Source organism: Mobula hypostoma, chromosome 5 (assembly GCF_963921235.1).
Source record: "Mobula hypostoma chromosome 5, sMobHyp1.1, whole genome shotgun sequence".
Classification (NCBI taxonomy): Eukaryota; Metazoa; Chordata; class Chondrichthyes; order Myliobatiformes; family Myliobatidae; genus Mobula; species Mobula hypostoma.
The window spans coordinates 26,737,720-26,762,787 of NC_086101.1; the positions used below are offsets into that span (position 1 = coordinate 26,737,720).

At 44.2% G+C, this 25,068-nt stretch overlaps 1 protein-coding gene across 6 annotated transcripts in view; it reads right to left on the minus strand.

Moving 5' to 3' along the window:
* Positions 1 to 23,329, minus strand: part of LOC134346702 (uncharacterized) — a 54,019-nt gene extending 30,690 nt beyond the window's left edge. For all 6 annotated transcript variants that reach the window (XR_010017996.1, XR_010017994.1, XM_063048260.1 and 3 more), the window contains exons 1-4: positions 23,194 to 23,329; positions 10,769 to 11,074; positions 8,290 to 8,544; positions 704 to 820 (exon numbers count right to left, since the gene is read on the minus strand). Coding sequence is in view for 4 of the 6 variants with exons in the window: in XM_063048260.1 (XP_062904330.1) it covers positions 704 to 820; positions 8,290 to 8,544; positions 10,769 to 11,074; positions 23,194 to 23,251 (736 nt within the window). In the remaining 2 variants the exon portion in view is untranslated. The remainder of the gene's footprint in view (positions 1 to 703; positions 821 to 8,289; positions 8,545 to 10,768; positions 11,075 to 23,193) is intronic.
* Between the last annotated feature and the right edge of the window lie 1,739 nt (positions 23,330 to 25,068).

A 25,068-nucleotide genomic window follows, 5' to 3' on the forward strand; every position in this document is an offset into this window, starting at 1 on the left:
CTCCACACCCCTCACCTTCTTACTCTAACTTCTCATCTTTTCTCCTCCAGTCCTGATGAAGAGACTCAGCCCAATCATCGACTGTACTCTTTCCCATAGATGTTGCCTAGCCTGCTGAGTTCCTTCAGCATTTTGTGTGTGTTGCTTGGATTTCCAGCCTCTGCAGATTTTCTCTTGTTTCTGAGGTGAAATATTTTGAATGTATTTGTCTTAATGTATTGTCTTATTGCATTGGGTACAGAACAGGCTATGAGACCCATGACATCTTACCTATAGTATTGATGATCTGCACTCCAGAAAGGCTACGAACACCATGCTGTACACATATGCATTTCTGCCAATGAAAATGATCCACCATATTTCACAGATGCCTAGTTTTAAAGCTGCCAAATCTGTTCTACTGCAAGTCAATCCTATTCATCATGCTTGCAGAGAAACACAACATGATGGAAGGTGCAAAGACTTGCCTTCACAAGGCCTGTCTGGCACTCACTTCCACTAACACTATTGTCGGCAGAAGTATCCAGTACAGGCAGATTAGGAAGGACAAAGCCAAGTCAGTTTATCCCTCCCATGCCTCAGACCCATTCTGACAGCGATATCATTCTGGCTAGCTGGTTGATTTATTGAGGTGATACCCAGCAAAACTCAGTGATGGATATTGAAGGCTCCCAACCTATTCAACATTGGACACATACAGTACCTTGGTTTGATTTCTTCTTCAAACATGACAGAAGCAAGAATCCACTATAAGATACCAAAGATGATACCAGTCCTGTGATTGACGCAATAATAATTATAGAGTCTTCATCAGAAATACCTGTTATTGAAATATTCACATAATAGAACAGAGTCAGAGAGTTATAAACAACAAAAACAGGTGCTTTGACCCAACTTGTCCATGTCAACCAAAGTATCTTAATGAGATGGTCCCAGTTACCTGGGATTCCCAACCTGGGGTCAACAGAACCCTTGGCAAATTCTATTAGTCCATGGTGTAAAAAGATCCTGAACCCCTGCTCATAATCTTTTCTATACACATACCTCTCTGAATGTATTTTACATTTTGTAATTGCCTCTACTGCTTTATCTGACACCTTGATCCATATACCCACCCCCTCAAGTGCGAAACACCTTTCTCTCAGCTCCCCCAAGTCTTTCCCTTCTCACCTTAAACCTATGATCTCTAGTTTTAGACTCCCCTACCTGGGAAAAGACTGCGACAATCCATCTTTCCTATGTTCCTCCTGATTGCTTTTGAAATTCTATTAAGGTCACCCACCTTATAATCTCCTTTTTGCCAGTGAAAAGAGTCCAAGCCTATCTAATCACACAATTTAAAAAGGCATTTGAGAAAATGACCATTAGTAGTCCCATATTTCAATACAGACCATTTGGTAGACTCATCTGTCAGGAAATTGAAATTAAGTTAGGGTTGATGTTGCTTCAAGTCCGTAATGATTGAAGGTTCTTGTCTACTGCATTACTGCAACTGAGTTATCATACCTCCAATAATGCATGGTGAATGTGGTCTATTCAGCGATGCCTGCATTAATTTAGTTGGTTATTCAACTCATCACAGATCTTGGTGAATTTATGTGTAGTTATAAAACAAAACCTTGATCTATCCAGTGTATTTTTAGAGAATGTGATGATTTATATGATATCACTGTTGCAATTTGTAAGAGGAAGATTTAATCTGCTGAAACAGAAAATCTGATTTGTTAATAATGGTTGAGAAATAAATATTCTGGAGCACAAGAGTGAACTTAATCAGAATCAGGTTTAACATCACCAGCCTACATTGTGAAATTTGTTGACTTTACAATGGCAGTACAATACAATACATTATAATGGGATAAAACACTGAATTGCAGTATGTATATATATGTGCCTTCAGGCTTTTGTACCTCTTTCCTGATGGAAGCAATGAAAACAGGGTACGGCCTGAGTGATAGGGTTACTTAATGATGGACGCTGTCTTTTTGATGCATTGCTCCTTGAAGATGTCCTGGATACTACAGAGGTTAGTGCACATGGTAGAACTGGCTAACTTTACAACTCTCTGCAGCTTGCTTTGATCCTCTCCTTCTCTACTGAAAGAAGTACCACACCCAAAACAGGGCCATGGCCCAGAAAGCACTTCTGGGATTTTGTGCTTACCTGCAGTACTTGCAGACTGTTATTTCCTACAGGGCAAAACCTAACATCATGCCTTTTGTGGTTGGCTGCCAGTGACTGTGGTTTTCCACAGAGGTCAGTGTTGGGACCACTTCTTTTTATACTGTGCATCAATGATTTAGATGATAGAATGGATGGCTTTGTAGCCAAGTCTGTAGATGATACACAGATTGGTACAGGGGCAGGTAGTATTGAGGAAACAGGTAGGCTGCAGAAGGACTGAGACAGATTAGGAGAATGGGCAAGTAAGTGGCAAATGAAATGCAATGTTGGAAAATACATGGTTGTGCATTTTGGTAGAAGAAATAAATGAGCAGACTATTTTCTAAATGGCAAGAAAATCGAAAAAATCTGAGATGCAAAGGGACTTCGGAGTCCTTACACAGAAACCCTAAAAGTTAACTTGCAGGTAGTCAGTGGTGAGGAAAGCAAATACAATGTTAGCATCCATTTCAAGAGGTCTAGAGTGCGGGAACAGGGTGTGATGCTGAGGCTTTGTGGAGCACTGGTGAGGCCTTGCCTTGGATATTGTGAACAGTTTTGGATTCCTCATCTAAGAAAAGATGTGGGAAGAGATGTACTGGCATTGGGGGAAGGGGTTCAGAGGAGGCTCACGTGGATGATTCTGTGAATGAAAAGATTATCATACGAAGAATGTTTTATGGCTCTGGGTCTGTACTCACTGGAATTTAGAAGGATGAGGCAGGATCCCATTGAAACCTTTCAAATGTTGAAAGGCCGAGACAGAGTAAAGGATGGTTCCCATGGTGGGGAAGTCTTGGACAAGAGGGCACAACCTCAGGATAGAGGGGCATCCATTTAAAACAGAGTGGAGTAATTTCTTTAGCCAGAAGGTGGTGAATTTGTGTAATTTAATACCACATGTAGCTGTGGAGGCCTGGTCGTTGGGTGTATTTAAGGCAGATTTGCTACGTTCTTGATTATTCTGGTCATCAAATGTTACGGGGAGAAGGCTGAGGAATGGGGCTGACGAGGGGAAAATAAGATCAGCCATGATTGAATTGGGGAGCAGACTCAATGGGCCAAATGGCCTAATTCTGCTCCTATGTCTTATGGTCTTATGAATGTCTCTAATGCTTCACTCCAGATGAGCGAAATACCTTTCATGAACACTTTGAAAGAGAGAATAAAACTAGACATGTGTGAATCCCAACACCACCTGGTGACCCTATAATTTGTCTCAGAGGCCAACATCACAACACCTTTCATGAGGGCAAGCCTCTGCAGAACGTCAGGCTCTGACGTACCTGAAGGCCACTGAAAACCTGTGCCAACCAGCTGATGGGAATATTGAAGAACATCGTCAGTCTCTCACTGCTGTTGTTGGAGATTCCCAGCTGCTTCAAAAGGGCGACCATTACACTGGTGCCCAAAAGGAGCTGGGTGAGCTGTCTCTACAACCATTGCCCAGTAGCACTCATATCTACTGTGATGAAGTGCTTTGAGAGGTTGGTCATGATGAGAATCAACTCCTGCCTAAGCAAGGAGCTGTACCACTGCAGTTTACCTATCACCAACATACATCTACAGAGGATGCAATCTCACTGGCACTCCACTCAGTCATGCATCACCTGACAACAGTAATACCTGTGATAGGCTGCTGTTTATTGATTACAACTCTACGTTTAACACCATCATGCCCTCAATACCAATCAACAAGCTCCAAACTTGGGCCTCTTAACCTCCCTTTGAAACTGGATCCTTGACTTCCTCAATGGGGAATGATAATCAGAGTAGATTGGAAACAATGGTCTAGTCTCTCTACACCCATAACTGTGTGGTGAAGCACAGGTCAAACGCCATCTATAAATTTGCCGATGACATAAATATCGTTGGCAGAATTTCAGATGGCGACAAGGAGCAAGATAGATCAGCTAGTTGAGTGGTGTCGCCACAAGAACCCAGCGTTCAATGTCAGTAATTCCAAAGAACTGATTGGGGACTTCAGGGAGGGGAAGTCGAGGGTACACTCATCAGTCCTCATCAAGGGATCAACAGTGGAAAGGGTGAGCAGTTTCAAGTTCCTGGGTGCAACATTTTTGAAGATCTATACTGGGCCCAGCACATTGACACAATTACAAAGAGGGCACAACAGAGGCTATATTTCATTAGGAATATAGAGTTTGAAGACACTTAGTATGTGATAGAAACATTGAAAATAGGTGCAGGAGTAGGCCATTCGGCCCTTCGAGCCTGCACTGCCATTCAGTATGATCATGGCTGATCATCCAATTCAGAACCCTGTACCTGCCTTCTCTCCAAACCCCCTGATCCCTTTAGCCACAAAGGTCATATCAAACTCCCTCTTAAATATAGCCAATGATCTGGCCTCAACTGTTTCCTGTGGCAGAGAATTCCACAGATTCACCACTCTCTGTGTGAAGAAGTTTTTCCTCATCTCAGTACTAAAAGGCTTCCCCTTTATCCTCAAACTGTGACCCCTCGTTCTGCACTTCCCCAACATCGGGAACAATCTTCCTGCATCTAGCCTGTCCAATCCCTTTAGAATTTTATGTTTCAATAAGATCCCCCCTCAATCTTCTAAATTCCAGTGAGTATAAGCCTAGTCGATGGATTCTTTCATCAAATGAAAGTCCTGCCATTCCAGGAATCAATTTTGGTGAACCTTCTTTGTACTCCCTCTATGGCAAGAATGTCTTTCCTCAGATTAGGGGACCAAAACTGCACACAATACTCCAGGTGTGGTCTCACCAAGGCCTTGTACAACTGCAGTAGTACCTCCCTGCTCCTGTACTCGAATCCTCTTGCTATGAATGCCAGCATACCATTTGCCTTTTTCACTGTCTGCCGTACCTGCATGCCCACTTTCAATGACTGGTGTATAATGGCACCCAGGTCTCGTTGCACCTCCCCTTTTCCTAATCGTCCATCATTCACATAATAATCTGTTCTCCTGTTTTTGCCACCAAAGTGGATAACCCCACATTTATCCACATTAAATTGCATCTACCAAGTATTTGCCCACTCACCTAACCTATCCAACTCACCCTGCATCCTCTTAGCAAACTCCTCACAGCTAACACTGCTGCCCAGCTTTGTGTCATCTGCAAATTTGGAGATGCTGCATTTAATTCCCTCATCTAAGTCATTAATATATATTGTAAACAACTGGGGTCCCAGCACTGAGCCTTGCGGTACCCCACTAGTCTCTGCCTGCCATTCTGAAAATGTCCCGTTTATTCCCACTCTTTGCTTCCTGTCTGCCAACCAATTCTCTATCCACATCAATACCTTACCCCCAATACCGTGTGCTTTATGTTTGCACACTGATCTCCGACCTTGTCAAAAGCCTTTTGAAAATCCAAATATACCACATCCACCTGTTCTCCCCTATCCACTCTACTAGTTACATCCTCAAAAAATTCTATGAGATTCGTCAGACATGATTTTCCTTTCACAAATCCATGCTGACTTTGTCTGATGATTTCACCGCCTTCCAAATGTGCTGTTATCACATCTTTGATAACTGACTCTAGCATTTTCCCCACCAAAGACACTCACAGATTTCTACATATGTACTGTGGGGAGCACTCCAACTAATTACATCACCGTCTGGTATGGAGGGGTCACTGCACAGGATGATAGACGACTGCAGAAAGTTACACACGAGCCAGCTCCATCATTGGAACTTGCATCCCCAGCATCGTGGATATCTTCAGATGGCAAAGTCTCAAAATGTGGTATCCAGCAATAAGAACCCCCATAACCCAGGACACGTTGTCTTCTCATTGCGACCACCAAGGAGGTCATACAGGAGCCTGAAGACATATATGCAATGTTTTAGTAACAGCTTTTTGACAACAACCATAGAATTTTTGAATGGACAATGAAACCAGGTACACTAAATCATTAGTTTTGTCTATTTTGCAATCTTTTGCACTTATTTAATTATATAATTACTGGTTGTATTTTTTTTATTATGTATTCCAATGTACTGCTGATGCACAACAACAAATTTCATGACATATGCCAGTGATATCAAACCTTGGATCTGTTTCTGATTAAGATATTAGAATGAGATCTGAACCCACAATCTGGAATTCAGAGGTGAGACTACCACCACATCAGGCAGAGCTGACACCAAGAGAAAAAGTTCACTATGGGCAGTAACAGAAAGAGATTACATTGATTCTCAGGGAACTATCAAATAGAACTATCAGTGCCTCACCTGCTGAGAGCCTATATTAGGGACTGTGAGCAAATTGTCAATTGATGGAAAATTGCTGAGGGCATGTTTTCAATGGGTGATATTTCAGTGCATCCTCATGCAGTTAACCCAGTACTGAATCTATTTGCAAGCAATACTGATACCATAAAGAGTTAAATGAAAGAGGCATAAATTTTCTCCAAAAGAGAAAAAGAGGCCTCTTGTGATTTTAAAGATGACATCGAAAACAACTACTGATATAATTTATCGAGGAAAGCAGAAATCTTCTTAATGGTTTGAATTGAAGCATTGCTTGGAACGTATCAGATTGGAATCACCTTCTCCTGATCCATTGAGTGTGCATAAGCACTGGAAGATGTAATGTAGGTATCAAAAGCTGAAAATATCAGGTAATTGTTCCAGCTCAGCAGGTGTCTAAATATTTTTGGTAGGGAGGAGGAAATAGTCAGGACTGGGAACAAATCAATGAAATTAGTCACACGTGGTACTAGAGTGTGTGCTGACTGAACAACAGCATGTTTTATTCCACTTGTTATTTTTGCACAAGTGTGTTAATGAAAGATAACTTATCTCCGTTCCTCACTGTAGGCTCAAGTTTTATTTTCTCTGCACATTCTCTACAGAAGGGTTTGCCCAAGTAGTCTCTCATCATATATAACACTGGGCAGCAGATGCTAGCAAATTACTTGATCTGACACACAGAGCTAATCAGCAATAGTCAGGATGTGATCGTTGTTCCACATACCACTAGTTAAAAGAAAGTAAAAATCAGTCAATCTCCCTACTTCCACAGTAAAGTAAATTCCACAGTAATACTAATTATGCATTCCTGCCAGGAGAAGTGCTGTCATATCCGAGAAGCCTGATATCCTACACTTACTGTCAAACCTGCCCGGTTTGTAAGCTGCTTGAGCCTGATAACTGAAGACCAGGGAAAATCTACTTCAGCATTCTTATGTGAGGAAGGATACTGCACAAATCAATATGACAGTTGGTAACTGTGGGTGGCAAGAGAAAAGTTTGGATCTGAAATTCAGAAACTGCAATATTATAAAACCAAGACGCAACAAATTCTACAGATGCTGGAAATCTAAAGCAACATACACAAAGCATGATAAATGATCATCAATTTCTCTAACTTTCTGTAACCACATACTGTTTCCCATCAACCTTCACTTCCACCACTGCCCTTTGTTTTCCCTTATTCCAGTGGCCTCTCACTTCAGCTCTTCACCAACACCGACCTCATGACTGTCCATCACCTCTCTCTGATTCCCCACCTCCTTCCCTTTGTTTCATGGTCTTCTATCCTGTCAGATTCCTTCTTCTTCAGCCTTTACTGCTACTGCCTCTCACCTCCTTGCTTCTCACATCATTCCCTTTCATCTCTCTTCTCATATTTCCTGCCAGCTCGTCGTCCTCCCCCTCCTCCTAACCTTCTATTCTGGATTCCGCCTCCTTCCTTTCCAGTCCTGATGAAGGATCTCTACATGAAACATCAGCTGTTCATTTCCTCCAATAGATATAGTCTGATCTATTGAGTTGTCCAGCATTTTGTCTGTGTTGGTCATGTTGTTAAACTAATTGGATTTCCCCAAAGAATTCAAAAGGGCATCGTCTCACCCAATCCCTGTCACAGAACAGTTCAGAATCCACCAACTTCTCCTGATTACCCTTCCCTTCATCTTTCTCTGAGTGATAACTAATTGGCAATCCTTTCACCCAGCCAGAAGGAGTCACCCTTCCTCGCTCAGTCAAACCCTTTTAAATTGTAGCAAAATATCTATTAATTCCACTATTAGCAATCTTTGCTACTGTTTGATTAACACAGCCTGCATTCCAAAGTCCACAAAGATTGTGACATATACCTTTAAGATATCTTTATAAATGAACCTTACCTGGGGGATTTATGGTGTAATTTGCCTGGACAAAGCTGATAGGATTGGAGGCAACACAGGTGTACGTTCTACATACATTTGCAAAGTCAGTCAAGATGAGGCTTCTGCTTTCATTAATTAACCAGTGACGCTGTGAGATTTTCCCTCCATTTTTCAGCCATTCATATTTATGAGGATTTCCATCAACCTCACAGGTGAGTTGGATGGTGTTGCCAGCGACGCTATAGCTCCTTATGAAAATTTTCGACAGCTTATCTAGAGGGAAAATTGTTGAATAATGAGCAGTAATATTTCATTCTTTTTTTCAAATTAGCCCTCATTGGTCGAGTTATGAACAAATAAATGCATTTTACAGAATGATTGTAGATCAACAAAATAAACCAAAAAACAACAGATGATAAGACCATTTGAAATTGGAGCCAGTGCTTTATGTATGAAATTTGAACACTTTCCATGCAAAGGATATTTGAAATTTTCTTCCACAAAAGGCAAATGATACCAGACCAAAAGTTGTTTCTAAGTTTGTGAATTTACTGCTCGAAATTTGCTGCTGACAACTACACAATGTTACCAGCAGGGGGCCCTCCAGCAGGCAGAGCGACGAGACACCAGTAAATGTATTGATAAACGCCTTTTATGAAATGGCAGTCAAGGCTTTTTTCTGTTTGAAGTCCTCAGTCCATGGGCTCCTCACTTCATAGAAATAATGACTGAGGAAAGGAGAGACTGTTATCATGATAATCCTGGGTTTGGCTCTCAATGGCTTTGTGATTGAACCCAACAGTTCAATGATACACCTGAAAACCTGAAAAGCCTGCATGCAGGGGAGATACTATCAGGTTCCAATGAAGGACAGGAGATTTCTACATACCAGTGACAAATCTTTGTTGAAGAAATTCCTCATCTCCAAAAGGATTTTCTGCCTTATATACCCAGTCAGTCCCAAAAGGTTAGAGAGAAATGGTACAGAAAATTTAACAGGAGGGATCAGATGTTTGACCTTCGAACCTGTTTTGCTGTTCAAAACAATTGTGGCTGAGTTGCTATTTTAAACAGTGTTGTTTTATCGATACCCCTGCTGGGTGTTTTTTGAGTGCCTAGAAATCTGTTATCGCCTTCTAGAATATATTCAGAGACAGCCTGCAGAGTGAAATTTCACAGGGAAGCAGCATGGGCTGTGTCCCAGGGGTGTAAAAACTCACAACTTTTAATTTCTTATCCCTTGTGACGAGACCTTGGTGGTAGCCGGGTATTCCTTAGATTTAGAGTTTGGGTTAATCTCACAGCCTGAGGGAAGAACCTGTTACCCTATCTGGCCATCCTAGTCCTGATACACCTCTAACTCCTTGCTGATGATAGTGGGTCAAAGAGATTGTGTGATGGGTAGTAGGGGTTTTCAACAATGCTTCGGGTGTCCAGTCTACAACGCTGCCAGTAAAAGTCACAAATAGGGGAGAGGGAGTCTCCAATGACCCTCTCAGTGGTTTTTTCCTATCCTCAGTAGGATCTGCAGTCAGATGCCTTGCAGCTTCTGTACCATAAAATGATGCAACCGGACAGGACACTCAATGGTACTCCTATACAAAGTTCTTAGGATGGGGACAGAGAGCCTTGCACACCTGAATTTCTTCAGTAAGTGTAGATGCTGTTATATCTTCTTGACTGGTACTCATTGGGGTTTACTCGTCTGCACTAAGTTGAAGCTGTGGCCTGCAACTAATGTTGTGATGAGGCGACACATAGGTTGGAGGAACAACACCTTATATTCCTTTTAGGTAGCCTCCAACCTGATGACATGAACATTCATTTCTGAAACTTCTGGCAATGCCCCCCAACCCTCCCCCCCCTCTCCATTTCCCATTCCTTTTTCCTTCTCTCACTCATCTCCTTGACAGCCCCTTGCCTCCCTTTGGTGCTCCTTCCCCCTTTTCCTTTCTTCCATGGCCTTCTGTCTCTTTCACCAATCATCTTCCCAGCTCTTTACTTCATCCTTCCCCCTCCAGGTTTCACCTGTTGCCCAGTGTTTCTCTCTCCCCTTGCCAACTTTTCAAATCTACTCCTCAGCTTTTGTTTTCCTCCAGTCCTGACAAAGAGTTTCGGCCCGAAACATCGATTGTTTTTTTTCCATAGATGCTGCCTGGCCTTCTGAGTTCCTCCAGCATTTTGTGTGTGTTGCTTGGATTTGCAGCAACTGCAGATTTTCTTTTGTCTGGGTTCATCCCACCGGGACAGAAATATATGGTAGATCACAATTCCATAGCAACTCCTCAGAGGGAGAGTAGATATATATGTAGATACGATAGAGGCTGAATGATCAGCTACGTTTATTTTACTAATGTTATATCTTCCGGGTGAAGAAACTAATTAATTTACAATGGTATCAATAATAACAAATCCTGTGTGAACAGTTCTTGAGCAAATGAGTAAATAATTCAACAGCTTCAGCATTTTCAAGATACACAAACAAGTGAATACTTACAGAAGAGAAGCAATTCTATTGTAGTTGTTCTTCTCTCATCTACAACAAAATTATAAACACCTTGATCCTCAGGTTTTATCCTGTCTACCAGCAGACAGCCAGTAGAAGCGTTAAACTGTAAACGGGATCTGAATTGTTCATATGGTTTCTCCACAGGTTTATCTGGAACGTGATCCAAAATAGTAACAGGGCTTTTGTTGCTGCCAGTGAAGGTCCATAAAATTTCACTCCTGCTGAGATCACTTTCGTGTTCAGGATCCAGAAAAACCGATGAACCAATGGTCCCATTTACTACTTTCCATTTCTCTAATTTGGATAAAAAAAAGAAAAACATTCTTTGAACTCTCTTGGTAAAATTCTTTTTATTCAGCAGCATAACTGAGGTACGATCACAAATCACAATATATTATATCAACAGATATTTATAGAATGCCATCCTAGAGTTTCGGAACTTGGCCATGTGGAACCAGAATTTCCATCAGTCGTGTCAACCAAGTTAATGGGTTCATCCACGTCACAGAACAGTAGAGCCAGGAACAGGCCCTTCGGCCCACAATGACAAATGAAACAAATCCCATCTGCCTGCATGTTCGATTCCCTTCATTTTCATGTACCTTTTTAAATTCCTCTTAAACACAGCAACCATCACCTGGCCTCTCCAAGCTCCCTGAAAAGGTCAGAGGGAAGATCATTGTACTTGAAAACAGCCTTTCTTTATATTTTGTAAAGCTCCAAATTGCAGCCAATTAAGTTACTCGGGTGTTACATTACTGAATGCTAATTTGACTCTAATTGCAACCATCTAAGATTTTCAGAAACAAACATTTTTTTATATATTAAGTGCAATCGTGAACAATAGCCAGATCAGAAATGCTGATCAAGTCAACTAGTTCCCAAAGAGAACTCTGATAGGCCAATCAGATGGTTCACTGCTGCTCAGCGATAGAACACAAAAAAAATCATATGTACAATTAAGAAACATTAAAAAATAGTAGAAGTACTGGAGTCATGATGATCATGATGAAGTCTGCTGGAGAGAGACATTTATACACATGTTGTCCTCCATAATTCAGAGAGACTCAAGGATAAGGTTGCAGGGTGACAAAACATGGCAGGAGCACTTGGAACTAAAACCTAATCCCGACCGGGAGAAAACAGCACCTGGTTTTCCTTACTGTTCCCCAGCAATTTAAGGACTAAGTCCAACCGGAACATAACTCACAAGTGCTCTTGAAGTCAGGTATTAACCCTACCTACCAACAACCAAGCATTGCCATCCTGGTCCCTTTCATGATAGCTTATGAAGAAGCCTGTGACTTCCCTCCCAGAGATGATAGGTGTTTGTGCACTCGATTCTTGAAGGCTTGGACCCCTCGTCGCAGATGTTTCCAACCACAGCATCTGGAAGGCTCTTCCAGATTCTGATAGCACAGTGAAGGAAGCTTCTATCCAGTGTGTGGGTTCTCGCATCAGGCATAGAAACAGCATGAGCAGGCATAGATAAACTTGATCGTGTGGTGCACCGTCTCTCATAAGGTGAAGGCATCATGGCGCGAAGGTCTGCAGGGCTGTGGCTGGTGTGCATTTTGTATAGCACAGTAGCTGCAGCAACCTGTTGCCTGTAGTGTAAGCTACTGATAGCTAGCTTCTCATGAGCTGTGGCTTCATCTACACCTATAATCCTGAGAGCCTTTCTTTGAATGGTATCACGCTGGCTGAGGACACTCTGTGAGGCATTCATCCATGATAAGCAGGAATACTCCATGATACTTCGTACCTGGGCTTTGTAAACCGTGGCTCTGCCCTCTTTGTTTAGTTTGGATGCTTCTGTTTGCAGAGCTCCAAGTCTTTGTCCAGCCTTGTTTGAAATAGTGGAAAGGTGTTTATCCCACACCAACTTGTTATCAATATTAACACCAAGGATTACTAGCTCCTTCTTTAAATCCAGCTTTCAGTTCCCAAAATACAGGTCGGGGTTAGATGGATTTCTCTTCCTAGACATCACCATTGCCTTGCACTTAGTAGGCACAAAGGTGACATTCCAGTCATCTGTCCAGGGTTCATCCTGTCAAGATCCCTACTCAGGCCTGCTGCCTGTTTAATATTGAAAGCCTTTTTTCTACATTTTAACCGCAGTAGTAAAACAATTCCTACATTCCTAAAGCAGGAATCTGAGACACATTTCACTCCCATTCACTCTCATTACAGAGCACAGCATCCACTTTTTCGAGAATCAACAAAACCAATATCTGTATGTTAACAGTGATCAACCCAATGTAATGAAACAAGTACCACAGTTGATTCTTATCCACCTTTATTAGTAGCAAATTATGAGAGAGAACCTTCCATCTGCACTCACAGAGAGTCAACCACGGAAAAGAGTAAATTGTGGTACTTGTTTCATTACATCAGGTTAATCACCGTAACACCCAGATATTGGTCTTGTTGATTCTCAAAAAAGTGGATGCTGTGCTCTGTAATGAGCACAGAGGAACATAGCTTTTTATACTATCTTTGTCACGAAAGCCTAGCAACAGTGATAGTCCATGACAAAGGCCACTTAATCACCTAAAACAGAGGTAAACGTACTTAATCACATTAGGCAGAGGTAAACAGAGAACAGAGTATAATTAATTCTCACATCCTGCATGACCTTGTCTGGCAATTTGTCCTCGTCTCAGCATTTACACGTTAGCAGGACAGATTGAACCTTTAATATCTCAATACAAAAGAACAGTCAGATCAATGGATATTCCAGATACTCAAATAGAGCAGAATTTAATAATTTAGATAAGAGACTCTTCCGAAATTAGGAAAGGAATGTAAGGAATGCCCTGCCTTATCTCCTCCTTTTGTCGAAACCAAAAAGGAGTGAAATCTCAGGAGGTATCCACTTGTGGGTCTGTGTGAGCTTTTAATCCTTACCTCACCCTAAAGAGCAGCTGCTCAGACATTCTGCAGCTACTCTTAAACCAGAATACACAGGCACAGTCAGTATTCAACCTTAATCCATTATCTACAGGAATCTGAGAATCCCCCAATTCCCTTAAAACTTTATCATGTGCACCATATCATCTGGGGAGATGCTGGGCCAGGGCTGCTAATTCACAGAATCCTTCAGCAGATAATAGACATGGAAGAACCATTGGTAACTTATGCAGCCCCGATGATCCTGTGATTTCAGTCCCTGAGGCCGACGTGTGTGTGTATCCTTCAGGAAGGTGAACCCATGAAATACAACCAACCCAGACGGGGTACCTGGCCAAGTACTAAATATCTGTGCTGATCAACTGGGTGGAGTGTGCACTCAGATCTTCAACCTCTCGCGTTGGCAGTCCATCTTCTTCAAGCAGGTTTCACTTTTACCGGTGTCTAAGAAGAACGGTGACCTGCCTCGATGACCAGCATCCAATAGCACTTGCATCCACAGTGATACAGTCATGAAGTGTTTTAAGAGGGTTGTGATGAAACACAACAACTCCTGCCTAAGAGGTGACTTGTAGCCACTCCAATTTCCCTACTGGCACCACAGGTTCACAAAAAATGTCATCTCATTGACTCTTCACTTAACTCTGGAACAACTGGACAGCAAAGCTGCCTACATCAGGACATTCTTAAGGAACTATGAAGATGATGCATACTGGAGGAATGGAAATACTGGAGATTGTAAGCAGGGGAGGGAAAAGTTTGAGGGCAAGGTGTTAAGTAAGCAAAAAGTAATGGCAGAGAGCTCTGTCATGGTTTGAGTTTGCCAGCTGTACAGAGGATAGGATCGGAGGATTTCTCAAAGCCTAATTGAAAAAGTATAACATCAGCTAAACTAATGGGAACTCTGAGGTGTTTAACACAAGGAGCATTTCAGATAGCTTTGAGAACATTATTTCCACATCAGGAATACAGAGCAAGCTCCCAATGTAAACTTCCAGGGCCCTCTCTGTATCAAACAGCTCTAAACCCACCAGTGTAGATGGTGTGTGGCTTCAAAGTATGAAATACCAACAGATCTGATGCCATGCATTGAAATATGTTGTGGTGAGCATTCAGTCCATGATAACAGACGAGAAGAACTCATTTAACTCAACAGCCATTTTATTGTAACAACCACAAAAAACAGATAGAGAACTATGACCCAGGGAGAAAACACATTCACACACCCAGTCACGTGGGGCGGGGGAGTGTTTATTACACACCCCAATTACAGTCAACGTGACCCACAAACATACAGGCGAATAACTGCATAACCCAAGCTGAATTGTAGCAATAAACGAACTTGAACATCACGCCATACTCACATGAACCTATTTGAAAACAAGAATAATAAATACCGCTGGCCATTAGGAATGCTGGAGCGGGCTGATGAACCCCAGAGTGCCACGCTGCTCCTATCCGAAGGGTCAGCCTTCCCCAGCAACTCCAGAGTCCGTAATAAAGTCCGGCTGGTGGTCGACGCCGCCGCCTGGGGCGCGGTGGACTCTGAAGTCGGCCAGCCATACCTCGTGCTCTACTGTCTTTTCCCCCACTGCAATGCGCAGGGAACACTTTTCTCTCATCGCTGCATAGTCGCCAGAGACCATAGCCAGCGGGACCGCCATCATTGTCCACCTAGACAAGGACGGCTGGTCCGTGTTGGGGAGGACACGCGGACGTTTGATGGTGATGGTTGACCCTGTATCCACCAACTCAAGGCATCTGATGCAGACATCCCACATCTCCCAGAAGTTCCTGAAGTCTCCAGTGTATTAACAGTGGTTCCCTGATGCTCACAAATTATATGCAATATCACGGAAATCAATTTTTTGAGAGCGAGTGAGAGAAAGTATGCGAGAGCGCGAGAGACCACGAAAGAAAGAGAGAGAGAGAGAGTGTGTTCCGAAAAAAATAAAACGTACGTCACCCCAGACTACCCTAAAGTGTACCCCTGCCTAATAGGGGTCAAAATAATAAGTGTTTGTTGCTCACTGCACTGTTTGCAACAGTGACTTTTCTATTGCCTATGGTGGGTTAAGACTGTAAAAGACATGTTGAGGTGAGTTTAATAGGTGTCATTCATTCATTAGCATAGCTGACGTTACTTAAACTAGCTGCACACATCAAAGTTGCTGGTGAACGCAGCAGGCCAGGCAGCATCTCTAGGAAGAGGTACAGTCGACGTTTCAGGCCGAGACCCTTCGTCAGGACTAACTGAAAGAAGAGCTAGTAAGAGATTTGAAAAGGGGGGGAGGGGGAGATCCAAAATGATAGGAGAAGACAGGAGGGGGAGGGATGGAGCCAAAAGCTGGACAGGTGATTGGCAAAGGGGATATGAGAGGATCATGAGACAGGAGGTCCGGGGAGAAAGACGGGGGCGGGGGGGGGCGGAACCAGAGGATGGGCAAGGGGTATAGTCAGAGGGACAGAGGGAGAAAAAGGAGAGTGAGAGAAAGAATGTGTGTATAAAAATAAATAACGGATGGGGTACGAGGGGGAGGTGGGGCATTAGCAGAAGTTAGAGAAGTCAATGTTCATGCCATCAGGTTGGAGGTCACCCAGACGGAATATAAGGTTTTGTTCCTCCAACCTGAGTGTGGCTTCATCTTTACAGTAGACGAGGCCGTGGATAGACATGTCAGAATGGGAATGGAATGTGGAATTAAAATGAGTGGCCACTGGGCGATCCTGCTTTCTCTGGCGGACAGAGCGTAGGTGTTCAGCAAAGCGGTCTCCCAGGCTGCGTCGGGTCTCGCCAATATATAGAAGGCCACATCGGGAGCACTGGACGCAGTATATCACCCCAGCCGACTCATAGGTGAAGTGTCACCTCACCTGGAAGGACTGTCTGGGGCCCTGAATGGTGGTAAGGGAGAAAGTGTAAGGGCATGTATAGCACTTGTTCCACTAACAAGGATAAGTGCCAGGAGGGAGATCAGTGGGAGGGATGGGGAGGACGAATGGACAAGGGAGTCGCGTAGGGAGCGATTCCTGCGAAAAGCAGGGCGGGGGGGAGGGAAAGATGTGCTTGGTGGTGGGATCCCGTTGGAGGTGGCGGAAGTTACGGAGAATAATATGTTGGACCCAGAGGCTGGTTGGGTGGTAGGTGAGGACTAGGGGAACCCTATTCCTAGTGGGGCGGCGGGAGGATGGAGTGAGAGCAGATGTGCGTGAAATGGGGGAGATGCATTTGAGAGCAGAGTTGATAGTGGAGGAAGGGAAGCCCCTTTCTTTAAAAAAGGAGGACATCTCCCTCGTCCTGGAATGAAAAGCCTCATCCTGAGAGCAGATGCGGCGGAGGTGGAGGAATTGCGAGAAGGGGATGGCATTTTTGCAAGAGACAGGGTGAGAAGAGGAATAGTCCAGATAGCTGTGAGAGTCAGTAGGCTTATAGTAGACATCAGTGGATAAGCTGTCTCCAGAGACAGAGACAGAAAGATCTAGAAAGGGGAGGGAGGTGTCGGAAATGGACCAGGTAAACTTGAGGGCAGGGTGAAAGTTGGAGGCAAAGTCAATAAAGTCAACGAGCTCAGCATGCGTGCAGGAAGCAGCGCCAATGCAGTCGTTGATGTAGCGAAGAAAAAGTGGGGGACAGATACCAGAATAGGCACGGAACATAGATTGTTCCACAAACCCAACAAAAAGGCAGGCATAGCTAGGACCCATATGGGTGCCCATAGCAACACCTTTAGTTTGGAGGAAGTGGGAGGAGCCAAAGGAGAAATTATTAAGAGTAAGGACTAATTCTGCTACACGGAACAGAGTGGTGGTAGAGGGGAACTGATTGGGTCTGGAATCCAAAAAGAAGCGGAGAGCTTTGAGATCTTCCTGATGGGGGATGGAAGTATATAGGGACTGGACATCCATGGTGAAAATAAAGCGGTGGGGGCCAGGGAACTTAAAATCATCGAAAAGTTTAAGAGCGTGAGAAGTGTCACGAACATAGGTAGGAAGGGATTGAACAAGGGGGGATAAAACCGTGTCGAGGTATGCAGAAACGAGTTCGGTGGGGCAGGAGCAAGCTGAGACAGTAGGTCTGCCAGGACAGGCAGGTTTGTGAATCTTGGGTAGGAGGTAGAAACGGGAAGTGCGGGGTGTGGGAACTATAAGGTTGGTAGCAGTGGATGGGAGATCCCCTGAGCGGATAAAGTCGGTGATGGTGTGGGAGACAATGGCCTGGTGCTCCTTAGTGGGGTCACGATCGAGGGGTAAATAAGAGGAGGTATCCGCGAGTTGTCACTGTGCCTCGGCAAGGTAGAGGTCAGTACGCCAGACTACAACAGCACACCCCTTATCGGCAGGTTTAATAATAAGATTAGGATTAGTGCGGAGGGCGTGGAGAGCAGAGCGTTCCGAATGAGTGAGGTTGGAATGGGGACAAGGTGCGGTGAAGTCGAGACGGTTGATGTCCCGTCGGCAGTTAGCAATAAAGAGATCCAGAGCAGGCAGAAGACCAGAGTGGGGTGTCCATGAAGAAGAGGAGGGTTGAAGACGGGAGAAGGGGTCATCGGTGGGGGTGGAAGAGTCCTTGCCGAAGAAGTAGGCTCGGAGATGGAGACGGCGGAAGAAGAGTTGCGCATCATGGCGAACACGGAACTCGCTGAGGTGTGGGCGAAGGGGGACAAACGTGAGGCCCTTACTGAGAACAGAGCGTTCTGCCTCCGACAGTTGAAGGTCGGAGGGGATGGTAAGGTCCTGAAAGGAGAATATAGGGAGCTAGGAAGGGAGTTGAGAAAAAGGACCGCAAAGGTAGTAACCTAGATAGATTACTGTAAAGGTAGATTACTGCCTGTGCCACGCGACAGTGAGAGTAGGAATGCAATGAGGTGGAGGATAAATGCGTGGCTGAAGGATTGGAGCAGGGGGCAAGGATTCAAGTTTTTGGATCATTGGGACCTCTTTTGGCGCAGGCGTGACCTGTACAAAAAGGACGGGTTACACTTAAATCCTAGGGGGACCAATATCCTGGCAGGGAGATTAGCGAGGGCTACTGAGGTGACTTTAAACTAGAATGGTTGGGGGGTGGGAATCAAATTAAAGAAGCTAGGCGAGAGGAGGTTAGTTCACAACAGGGGGATGGGAACCAGTGCAGAGAGACAGAGGGGTGTAAAATGAGGGTAGAAGCAAAAAGTAGTAAGGTGAAAAGTAAAAGTGGCAGGCCGACAAATCCAGGGCAAGCATCAAAAAGGGCCACTTTTCAACATAATTGTATAAGGGCTAAGAGAGTTGTAAAAGAGCGCCTGAAGGCTTTGTGTGTCAATGCAAGGAGCATTCGTAACAAGGTGGATGAATTAAAAGTGCAGATTGTTATTAATGAATATAATATAGTTGGGGTCACAGAGACATGGCTCCAGGGTGACCAAGGATGGGAGCTCAACATTCAGGGATATTCAATATTCAGGAGGGATAGACATGAAAGAAAAGGAGGTGGGGTGGCGTTGTTGGTTAGAGAGGAGATTAATGCAATAGAAAGGAAGGACATAAGCCGGGAAGATGTGGAATCGATATGGTTAGAGCTACATAACACTAAGGGGCAGAAAACGTTGCTGGGAGTTGTGCACAGGCCACCTAACAGTAGTAGTGAGGTTGGGGATGGTATTAAACAGGAAATTAGAAATGTGTGCAATAAAGGAACAGCAGTTATAATGGGTGACTTCAATCTACATGCAGATTGGGTGAACCAAATTGGTAAGGGTGCTGAGGAAGAGGATTTCTTGGAATGTATGCGGGATGGTTTTTTGAACCAACATGTCGAGGAACCAACCAGAGAGCAGGCTATTCTAGACTGGGTATTGAGCAATGAGGAAGGGTTAATTAGCAATCTTGTTGTGAGAGGCCCCTTGGGTAAGAATGACCATAATATGTTGGAATTCTTCACTAAGATGGAGAGTGACATAGTTAATTCAGAAACAAAGGTTCTGTACTTAAAGAAGGGTAACTTTGATGGTATGAGACATGAATTAGCTAAGATAGACTGGCAAATAACACTTAAAGAGTTGATGGTGGATATGCAATGGGAAGCATTTAAAGATCGCATGGATGAACTACAATAATTGTTCATCCCAGTTTGGCAAAAGAATAAATCAAGGAAGGTAGTGCACCCGTGGCTGACAGGGGAAATTAGGGATAGTATCAATTCCAAAGAAGAAGCATACAAATTAGCCAGAAAAAGTGGCTCACCTGAGGACTGGGAGAAATTCAGAGTTCAGCAGAGGAGGACAAAGGGCTTAATTAGGAAGGGGAAAAAAGATTATGAGAGAAAACTGGCAGGGAACATAAAAACTGACTGTAAAAGCTTTTATAGATATGTGAAAAGAAAAAGATTGGTTAAGACAAATGTAGGTCCCCTACAGACAGAAACAGGTGAATTGATTATGGGGACCAAGGACATGGCAGACCAATTGAATAATTACTTTGGTTCTGTCTTCACTAAGGAGGACATAAATAATCTTCCAGAGATAGTAGGGGACAGAGGGTCCAGTGAGATGGAGGAACTGAGCGAAATACATGTTAGTAGGGAAGTGGTGTTAGGTAAATTGAAGGGATTAAAGGCAGATAAATCCCCAGGGCCAGATGGTCTGCATCCCAGAGTGCTTAAGGAAGTAGCCCAAGAAATAGTGGATGCATTAGTGATAATTTTTCAAAACTCTTTAGATTCTGGACTAGTTCCTGAGGATTGGAGGGTGGCTAATGTAACCCCACTTTTTAAAAAAGGAGGGAGAGAGAAACCAGGGAATTATAGACTGGTTAGCCTAACATCGGTGGTGGGGAAACTGCTAGAGTCAGTTATCAAAGATGTGATAACAGCATATTTGGAAAGCGGTGAAATCATCCGACAAAGTCAGCATGGATTTGTGAAAGGAAAATCATGTCTGACGAATCTCATAGAATTTTTTGAGGATGTAACTAGCAGAGTGGATAGGGGGGAACCAGTGGATGTGGTATATTTGGATTTTCAAAAGGCTTTTGACAAGGTCCCACACAGGAGATTAGTGTGCAAACTTAAGGCACACGGTATTGAGGGTATGGTATTGATGTGGATAGAGAATTGGTTGGCAGACAGGGAGCAAAGAGTGGGAATAAACGGAACGTTTTCAGAATGGCAGGCAGTGACTAGTGGGGTACTGCAAGGCTCAGTGCTGGGACCCCAGTTGTTTACAATATATATTAATGACTTGGATGAGGGAATTAAATTCAGCATCTCCAAGTTTGTGGATGACATGAAGCTGGGCGGCAGTGTTAGCTGTGAGGAGGATGCTAAGAGGATGCAGGGTGACTTGGATAGGTTAGGTGAGTGGGCAAATTCATGGCGGATGCAATTTAATGTGGATAAATGTGAAGTTATCCACTTTGGTGGCAAAAACAGGAAAACAGATTATTATCTGAATGGTGGCCGATTAGGAAAAGGGGAGATGCAACGAGACTTGGGTGTCAGTATACACCAGTCATTGAAAGTGGGCATGCAGGTACAGCAGGCGGTGAAAAAGGCGAATGGTATGCTGGCATTCATAGCAAGAGGATTCGAGTACAGGAGCAGGGAGGTACTACTGCAGTTGTACAAGGCCTTGGTGAGACCACACCTGGAGTATTGTGTACAGTTTTGGTCCCCTAATCTGAGGAAAGACATCCTTGCCATAGAGGGAGTACAAAGAAGGTTCACCAGATTGATTCCTGGGATGGCAGAACTTTCATATGATGAAAGACTGGATGAACTAGGCTTATACTCATTGGAATTTAGAAGATTGAGGGGGGATCTGATTGAAACGTATAAAATCCTAAAGGGATTGGACAGGCTAGATGCAGGAAGATTGTTCCCGATGTTGGGGAAGTCCAGAACGAGGGTTCACAGATTGAGGATAAAGGGGAAGCCTTTTAGGACAGAGATGAGGAAAAACTTCTTCACACAGAGAGTGGTGAATCTGCGGAATTCTCTGCCACAGGAAACAGTTGAGGCCAGTTCATTGGCTATATTTAAGAGGGAGTTATATATGGCCCTTGTGGCTAAAGGGATCAGGGGGTATGGAGGGAAGGCTGGTGCAGGGTTCTGAGTTGGATGATCAGCCATGATCATACTGAATGGCGGTGCAGGTTCGAAGGGCCGAATGGCCTACTCCTGCACCTATTTTCTATGTTACCTGCACGGATGAGAGCTGGGATCAGAGGGGGGAGGCTGGGAGTGTCAATGGAGAGGGGAGGGTTGGGGTGAGAGGAAGATGGAGCCTCTGAGGACCCAGGAGCTGACGATGGGATCTGAAGGAGACGGGATTGCAGAGTATTGGTTGGGGAAGGGGAAACGGGAGTCACAATAGCAGCACATAAAGACCCGGCCTGGATTTCAAGCTGGCCAGCTGCTAGGGAGTTACTCTATTACAGACATCCCACTTCTCCCAGAAGTCTCCCGCAAATTGATGGTGCTACCTCCCTGAAACGAGGTTTTGCAGGGTGGGATGTCTGCTGATGCCCTCCACCACACAGTCCTCCCATAAGCCTTGCTCTTCACCCAGACAGCTCACCTGGACAGGCGATAACGGAGGGAATTCTGCTGGAGGTCTCAGGCGGCGCTGCGTTTCCCCAATAGCTGCGCTGGGCGGTAGCATGGTGCAGCGAGACAGTCGCCACACCGGTAGCAGAGATCGCTCCCTAGCAGGTGACGGGGCCAGCGCAACACAGGTTGGACCTGTCTCCGGGACTGCTCCTCGTCAGTTTCCTCCTCCAACTCGGTGATAAAAGCCCGGGCTCGCAGCATGTGGGGCGATGCTGGAACGGCTTGGGAGGTTAAAATTGCTTCTGCCCTCTCCGCCTCTGCCAGTGCCTCGACCAGCAATGATGGTGATGTCAGGTGAACACACTGACGAAGGTGCTCCGGCGTCACCTCCTTTACCAAAGCGTGGAGGGCAAGCTCTTCCTGGACCGCGGGAGGGAACTGGGGGTAGCCATGCCGAGCACAGTGGCGGAGATCTGCTGCAATCGCCCCAATGCTTTCTCCCGCCCGGCGCTGTGTACAGCCCAGTTGTTCGTTCACTGCTTACTCTAATAGACCCTCTCCAGTGGTGCTACATGGGCCCCGTTTTATTGCGATAAGTAAATAAAACACAAAGCGGGCGCTAAGACCCGAGGAGAGCAGCCACTCAGTCACATACAGACGGGGAGGTGATTATTACACACCCCGGTTACAATTCGGGTGACCTACAAGCGCGTAACTTTATAACCCCAGCTAAAATGTAACTATAAATGAATTTGAACGTCCCACCAATAATCCCATGAAGGCATTTTAAAAATAAGAATAAACAGCGCTGGCCGCAAGTAATGCTGAGCTGGGTTGACGACCACGGCCCCACCCGAACCCCCCCCCCCCCCCGCAGGAACTAATAACAGAGCGCTTGCATTTGGACAAATTTCTTAATAGGTACTGAGATGAGAATATATTTTCCACCGGTCCGTGATGGTTAGAATCTTACCTGGAGCTCCCAGCGACGCCAGCAGAACGAGCGGTATGAAATGAGAGCAGAACAACATGTCGAATTACAAATAAGATAGAGAACGGAAATAACGGAAAATTCATCAGCTCTCAGGTTTTGCTGCGTTGTGGTGTGGGTAAGAGTGGGAGGGATTAGGGGTGCGGATGTGCATCAGTTTATTCGTTGCTTCTGGCGCTTTCCTGTTGTCGTCTTCCTCTGTTTTATTTATTTCCAATCCATACCTCAACTCTCCCCCCCCCCCGTCGATTTCCGCTTTGGGGACGTACTTCTCACAGGCGAAATATGCTGCAAGTCGGGGTCCGCAGTGCCTGCTTTACTAAAGTTAAATATTTGATTGTAAATTGGTTTATATTTAATATACTCTTGAGAAAAGACGTTGTTTTTGGTAGCACATGCGAAATTATTAAATTACACTCGTTAAACAGCAATGAAAAAGCGCATTCAGTTCAGAGAGTAGGTTTATATTTTTTAAATTATCTGTATTTGTTGAAAGAAACCACAGCTGCTCTTGCCCTTTTCTCCAATTGTTTTTATGCAAACCCTATATTAGTATTTGCCTTCAGTATTTGTTGAGAATGACTGCTGTACGATTGCTTCTGTGTCTGTCTGTCTTTATCAGCTATGAATATTGGTGCTCCAACTGCACAGATCAGTTATTTAGCAACGACCCCCGGTGGGTTTCGGAATGCCTTAACTTGTTGCTTTACGGTATAAAGCAAATACTAATTTTTACAGCAGCCAGTCTTCAGACCTCAATGTGGATTGTAGATTGAATTTACACTGCGGCTTTGAATAATGCTGCGTTTTGTGGTTGGTTGGAAACAGCGGCGCGTCTATTGTAGATGAACTGAACACACTGATGAGGGAGAGGGAGAAGTGGAGAGTCCGTCATCGTGCCCGACGCCGGCCCCCTGGGCCTGAGTCGACGTAGCAGTGGTAGTGCAAACAAAGAAACGCTCCGTTTCGTCGCAGAAACCTGCATGTGTATGAATGCAGCCCCGAGTCAGTGGGAATTAACATTCATTTTGGGTGCCTGGAGCATGGATGTTTATGTGGAGGTGTTTCAAAATTATATGTTATTCAAAGGGAGCAATGTAGAAACGTAGAATTATCATGCTGTTACCTTTGATCTTTAGCATCTAAAACTGTCATGTCATATTGGGTCGGGCAGGCCTCTTCTGCCAAGAGCGCCTCTATTGCTAAATGATGCCTGTTGCTCATTTTTTGCTAAATAAAACACTTCAATATCCACTAGCTTCAGTGTCTCTCTGGTGACGTTGTTCACTTTACAACACTGCTGCGGTAAGCAGGAGGGACAGAAGCCAACTTTCTGACAAATGTGAGGTTCTTGAATCGCCGTGCACAACCCAACCCTGCCTCAGCAATAAACACTGTGGACCACGTTTTGCACGACCACTACCATGGACTTGCCTCTGATTGTCTTTTTTTTGCATCATGATCCTGTTTTTGCAGTCTTTTTTACCTCCTCTCTTCACGGACCTGTACATTTTATGTGATTTACTGTATATGCTGTGTGTTGTCTGTATCTACATGCCTGTTGGTGGAATCGTGGATATTGAGAAAGGTTGTCAAAAGATGCAGCAGGCTATCCTTTAGATTCATTGAAAATTTGAGTGGAGAAATGATAGATGTGAGTTATTGAATTGACATTATTACTTGCATCATTCACATACATGAGGCATAAAAATCTTTACATTGCATCACTGTATACTTTATACTTTATTGTCGCCGAACAATTGATACTAGAACATACAATCATCACAGCGATATTTGATTCTGTGCTTCACACTCCCTGGATTACAAATACTAAATATTAAAAATAGTTAAAATTAG